Source organism: Ailuropoda melanoleuca, chromosome 13 (assembly GCF_002007445.2).
Source record: "Ailuropoda melanoleuca isolate Jingjing chromosome 13, ASM200744v2, whole genome shotgun sequence".
NCBI lineage: Eukaryota > Metazoa > Chordata > Mammalia > Carnivora > Ursidae > Ailuropoda > Ailuropoda melanoleuca.
In genome coordinates, this window is record NC_048230.1 from 55,890,690 (window position 1) to 55,896,689 (window position 6,000).

General features: G+C 55.2%; 1 protein-coding gene across 3 annotated transcripts in view; it reads right to left on the reverse strand.

Moving 5' to 3' along the window:
- BCAS4 (breast carcinoma amplified sequence 4) overlaps positions 1 to 5,614 on the reverse strand; it is a 54,907-nt gene extending 49,293 nt beyond the window's left edge. Inside the window, exon 1 of one of the 3 annotated variants that reach the window (XM_034641024.1) lies at positions 5,380 to 5,614. In XM_034641024.1, the coding sequence (XP_034496915.1) occupies positions 5,380 to 5,559 (180 nt within the window). In that variant the 5' untranslated portion in view covers positions 5,560 to 5,614. The remainder of the gene's footprint in view (positions 1 to 5,379) is intronic. The other 2 variants (XM_034641026.1, XM_034641025.1) reach the window with 2 other exon arrangements.
- Between the last annotated feature and the right edge of the window lie 386 nt (positions 5,615 to 6,000).

Genomic DNA, 6,000 nt, shown 5'->3' on the forward strand with positions numbered 1-6,000 from the left:
GGCACTCCAGGCTTAAGACCCTGCTGGAGAGCTTTTGGAATGCTGGGGTTCAGGTGGCACCCACCCCAGTGAAAGTAGACTACCTGGGGCCGGGGGCGGGTGGGGGTGGCAGTACAGCTGGCAGAAACCAGCATGAGTTTTTGAAGATCCCCAGATGACTCCAGGGTTCAGCAAAGTTTGGGTACCAGGCCCTATATCAGTCCTCTCATCTTGGCTATGCCCCACCCCACCCCGGAGATTGCTTTGACCTCCTCTCCTATTTGTAGATGCATGAAATAGGTGTGGGGTTTTTTTTGCCGTTTAAGTTATCGGATACACCTTGCACACCTCTGTGCACCTCGCCTTTCTCCCCTGGAGCCGGGCGCTGCAGGCCGCTGTGGACGGTCCCCCAGAGCCGACTCACTCTGCAGCCCTGAGCTGTCCACTGTGCAGAAGCAGCGCTCTCAACCAGCCCGTGCTGACAGGCACTGAGGTCGTTCCCGATCTTTCGGAACCTCTCTGTTTTAAAGCTTCTCAGGAGGTGCTGAGGGTCAGCCAGACCGGACACCGTTAGCTGAGGCTCCGGGCTGACCCCTCCCCACAGCACGGACGTCCTATGAGAAGAGGTTGTTCAGACCCAGGAATGGCTCCTTCCACCGGGCAGCAAGGCAGGAACGTCCTTCTGAGAGATGCCGCTCCCTTCAAGTACTCGCCTTGGCCTTGGCGCCTCACACCCCCGAAGGTTCTGACTCAGGGAACGGGCCCAGCTCAGTCCACGTCCCCTGGACGGCTGCGTCTGTGGTCCTCCTGCTGCCACTCCAGCCCCTTCAACATATTCTGGCCCTACAGCCGTGAGGCCGGGAACCTGATCACGGCTTCCCCCGCTGATGGCCAGCACGCCCCTGCTCACGGCCAGGACCCCAGGATCGAATCCACAGTCTTCCCCATGGCCGTAGGCCCTGGTCTCGCCCTGCCCACTCTCGCCCTTGGCCGCTGAGGTCCACCCACTCCCTGTTCCTCATGTTTGCCCCTCGGGCCATGCACCTGTTGCTGGAGCTTTCCCTGGTGGTTCCTTCCAACCGTCCCTGAGTGTCCATCATTGTCCCTCCGCTGTCTCCTTCACGGCACTAAGCACCGTTTAGACACTCTGCTGGATCGTGACTCGTCTGCTCACCCCCCTCACTGCAATGCCAGTCCTTGAGGGCAGGCACCCCCTCAGCCTTGCAGGCCTCTCCCTGGTACCCCACCCAGCACAGTGCCTGGCACACAGCGGGCTTCCCATAAAGATCTGAGGAATAAATGAATACAGAACTGTACTTTGAGACAGGGTATCGGCACGTCCCCCACGTGAATGCCGAATGCCGAAAGCGGACCAGCAGGTCGCAAGGGCAGGACACATGCTGGGGGAGGGGGAGGGGCATAAGCACATGGTGTTTGCAGGTTGGACATAACAGAATATCCCTTGCTTTCACAAAGAAACAACCTCTTTGATATTTTTTTTTTCCCCATGAAACTCCAGGGCATCTTTGGCTAGTTTATGTTTTTCTACTTTAGTCCAAACACATGGTTTGGAGAAGTCGTTCCGTTTTTTCCCTACATGACAACAGAAAAATCAAATGTTCAAACACAAGGGTAAATGGTAGCTGATGCTAGCTTCGGTACGGGGAGGACAACAGGGAGGAGTGGGGACTGTGGCAAACAGGGACCCAGACCTACCAGACCAGCTAATATTTTATTTCATTTTTTTAAGTAGGCTTTATGCCCAGTGTGGGGCTTGAACTCACAACCTGAGATCAAGAGTCACCTGTTCTACTGACTGAGGGGTGCCTGGTTGGCTCGGTTGGTGGAGCATGTGATCTTAATCTCAGGGTCACGAGTTCAAGCCCCACGTAGGGCATAGGGCATACTTCAAAACAAAACGAAACAACAGACTGCCTAATATTTTCAATAAACCAGAAACTCAGAGTTTTTCATGAGAATCCTCCATTTAAGAAACCCTATGTTGACAGATCCTATCACATCGGAGTGCTGGATTCAGCACTGGGGGCCACCAGTTTGCAAGCCCTGATCTAGTCCACATGCGGTTAAAAGACCCAGGTGTTTTCTCTGCCATCATCCTCTGCTCACTCAAGCAGAGACCCTGGGCCTGAGAGTGCGGGCCTGATTCCTCCCATCCAGGCCGTGAACCTCACGAGCCTGTCCCATGTCCCAGCAGAGGAACCAAATAGGATTCTGAAAAAGCCTGGCCAGGAATTCACCCATGGATGGGTATCAGCGCTCAGCCTTTCGGGGCGGGGGGGGGTGGTCTGAGCTCCCTGTCCTCCTAAATGAGAGTGCACCCAAGAGGCAAACAGCTCTTTGTCTGCCGTCCTGAAGCAGCTTCTGGAGACCGCCCTGAAACTCCCCCAAAAAGAGGAAGTTCAAACCAGAAAAAGAGAGAAAGTAAAACACGCAAAAAACTGGTTGAACAGAAAACCCCAAAGGCACCGGAAACAGTAAAACACCCACCTGCCAAACAAGGTCACCGTACCGCCCTGCAGCGGCACCTCGATTCTGGGAGACAGAGCTCCTGGGCACGGCTTCTGCCCTCCTCGTTACCAAACCTCGCACGGCTCCCCCTTCCACCTGCCGCTCTTCTAACCCGAAGGGCACCTTGCTTCATTCCACCCCAGGGCCTTTGCGGGTTTTGTGCTCCCTGCCTGGGTGATTTTTCTCCTGGTAGCCTGGCCAGCTCTCATTCACACTTTGGGGCTCAGCCTACAATGCGCTTCCTCAAGGAAGCCCTCCCTGACTGCACTCCAACACAGTCAGGTCCCTGGGCTTCCCTGGGGAGACCCTCCCCACCCCCTGTCTTGCTGACTCAACAGATACCCTCTACCACACCACTGCATGTGTGTTTCCAGGGCTGCCATCACCATCTAGAGCTTTTGTGTGTTACGTGTCCATTGCCTGATGGTGTCCTGAGAGCAGGGCCCCTGCGTGTCACTGCTGCCCCCAGCTCCCGGCACGCAGTAGAGGTTCAAGTTGTTGAACGCCGCAGGCCTACTCCACTAGGGACCCCAGGACCCCCCAGGACTGGAGTCGGCTGGTCAGGGACCCATTTAAAAGCCAAAAGAGGCCCCAGGAGGAGGGTCCAGCTGTCCAGGCCTGTTCCCACACCAGATCTCCCTTTTCCAGCTCATTGGCCCATCTGCAAACAGCCTCAGTGCAGGGACCCGCTAATGAATTAAGCTTTAAGTAGAGCTGGAAGTGACTCTGCTCCGGCAGTTTCTGCTGCTTCCGGTAAATAAACTTCAGGCAGCGCTCTAAGTGGGTTTATTGCCGCACAGAGCTACAGGGAGTGGGCTCTTCATTACATCCCCCACAAGTGAGTGTGAGCCAGCCCGTGTCTGAGTTAAAGACAGCCCTGAGTGAGAAAATGAAGTTAATACACGCAGTTTCTCTTGAAGGCTGCCCCTAATAGAGACAAAATGAAGCTGAGCTTTAGCCGCTGGGCACAATGACATCTCTCTGCTGAGAGCAAGGGAGAGAAGGAACGAGAAAGATGCTCACGTTCCTTAAACCAATGAAAAACTGTAGACAACCCAAACGCCCGTCCCTGGGGACAGACGTCACAAATTACAGCCCCTTCAGGGTCAGTGGGAGCAGGGTTTGGCACATGGCTAGCACATCGTATGAGACCAGGAAACAGGAGTAATTGTTACTTCATTGTGGAATACTAGAAAGAAGGGTGGAGACCTGCGCTCTGCAAGACGCTTGAAGCCACCCGACTCGCATGACTATTGAACACTTAGAATGTGGCTGGTCCAAACAGAGATGGGCTGCAAGTTCAATATAAAAGCCTGATCTGGGGCTGCCTGGGTGGCTCAGTCGGTTAGGCGTCCAACTCTTGACTTCGGCTCAGGTCATGATCTTGGGATCGTGAGATCGAGCCCCAAGACAGGCTCCGGGCTGGGAGTGGAGTCTGCTTTAGATTCTTTCTCCCTCGCCCTCTGCCCGCCCCCCACTCTCAAAAATAAAAAAATTAAAAGCCCGATTTTGAAAACCTAGTACAAAAAAAGAAGTAAAAATCCCATTAAAATTTTTTACATTGATTACATGTTAACATGATTGACATTTTGGAGACACTGTTATTTTAAGTATATTGAGACTAATTTCACCTGTTTCCTTTTCCTTTTTTATGCGGCTCCCAGAACATTTCAAATTACATGAATGGCTCATATCTGTGGCTCAGATTTTATTTCTATTGGATAGCTCTTATGGATACAATTCTGACCTGAAAATATGTCCACACTATTTTGTGAAATTGAGATGTAATTCACATACCATAAAATTCACCCTTTAAAAGTGTACAGTTCGGTGGTTTTCAGTATATTCACAAAGTTGTGCAACCATCCCCTAATTCCAGAACATTTTCATCACCCTGAAGAGCCCTGGACCTTATCATTAGCAGTCACTCCCCATTTGTCTATGCTATTTTGAGTGGAAAAAAGCAACTTGCAGAACAGTATTACAGTATCAAGTGGGGTTTTATAAAAACTCACACAGTATTATTAATATATATGCATACCCATATTTGCACATGCCTTTTTTAAGCATCTGGAATGAGGTAGTCACCTTGCTGGTGCGGTTATCTCTGGGGACTGGAGTTTGGGACGCAGAGAAAGAGGAGAGGGCGCTCACCCTTTATTTGCTCTACTTCTGTCCTGCTTTTGAGATTTAAAAAGAGAATGAGTTGAATTCAAGCCTTAAATAACTCCTGGCAGACTCGGATAAATAACTCGTTCACAGCACTGTTAACAGACTGGCTTCAGCTGGAAGATGAAGGGCCTAGTTTCAGATCTACTTTTTATTCTGTGCTTTTAAAATAGAAAGTACAGCTAGAGACGAGGTATTTTCCCTCTTAGCAACAGCAGGACCAAGGCCCCGGGGCTTCCCCGCACAAATGCAGCCTGCCCGCCTCCTTCCAGGCCTCTGGCTCTCGGCTCCGAGCGGAGCGGGCTGAGCGCCCGGCCCAGGGGCAGGACCCGGGGGCGGCCTCCCCAGGGCCCCCGCCTGGCAAAGAGCAAGCAGCTCCGAGCGCGCCTCGCTTCCCCGTGCCAGCCGATGCTGGGAGCCCCTCGGGATGCGACGCGAGTCTGGGCCCCCGGGGGCCTTGTGGGCTGGAGGAGGGAGCGTGCGACCTGCCGCGTATCTCTGGGTGGCGCCAGGCATCAACCCGCCGCAAAGGAGGGGGCCCTAGGGCCCCTGCGCCGGCTGCGAGAGGATGCGGCGGGGACGCCAAGGATTCAGGTCCCGGGCTCCGGGGGCCGCACCCACCCTTTCCTGCCCCGGGGTGCGAGGGCCCAGATCCCCCAACCCCGAGACCCGCCTTCCCCACCGCCATCCCCCGTCCCCTACCTCGGACCCGGGCTCGGGGGTCAGGAAGAGCGCGAGCTCGCGCGCCCCGCTGAGCACGGGCTCCGGCCGGTCGGCGTCCACGAGCAGCATCAGGAGCGCGACAGGGTCCAGCTGGCGGAGGCTGCCGGGGAGCCGGTGGCCGCGTCCCGGCCTTGGAGCCCCGCCCCCGACCGGCTGCATGCCCCGTGGCCCGCCTGGAGGAGGCGGGGCAGGTGCGCACCCGGCCGCGACCCCCCGCGCCTCCCGGAACGCCGGGCTGAGTGGGCAGCGCCACCCAGTGGCGCGCGGCGCTCACTGCGCCCGACCCTCGCATCACCTGGTAAAGCAGAGCTGCTCAAACTCGCCTGCAGATTGCAATCACCTGGGACCCTTAAAACTTCCAAAGTCCCGCGCACACAGTCTCTGGGGTTGGAACCTGGGCACCAGTACTTTTTGAAGTTCTCCTGGTGGTTCCAACATACAGCCGAGTTGGAGAACCGCCAGTATAGACCACCCCTTTTCCTTGGAATCTGGGCGGAGCCACGGTTCCCAGCCCCCAAAGCACTTTAGAATGCCCTGGGGAGCGTTCTAAAGCCCGGAAGCCAGGCCTCACCCCCGCCGATTTAGCCGGAATCCCTGGGG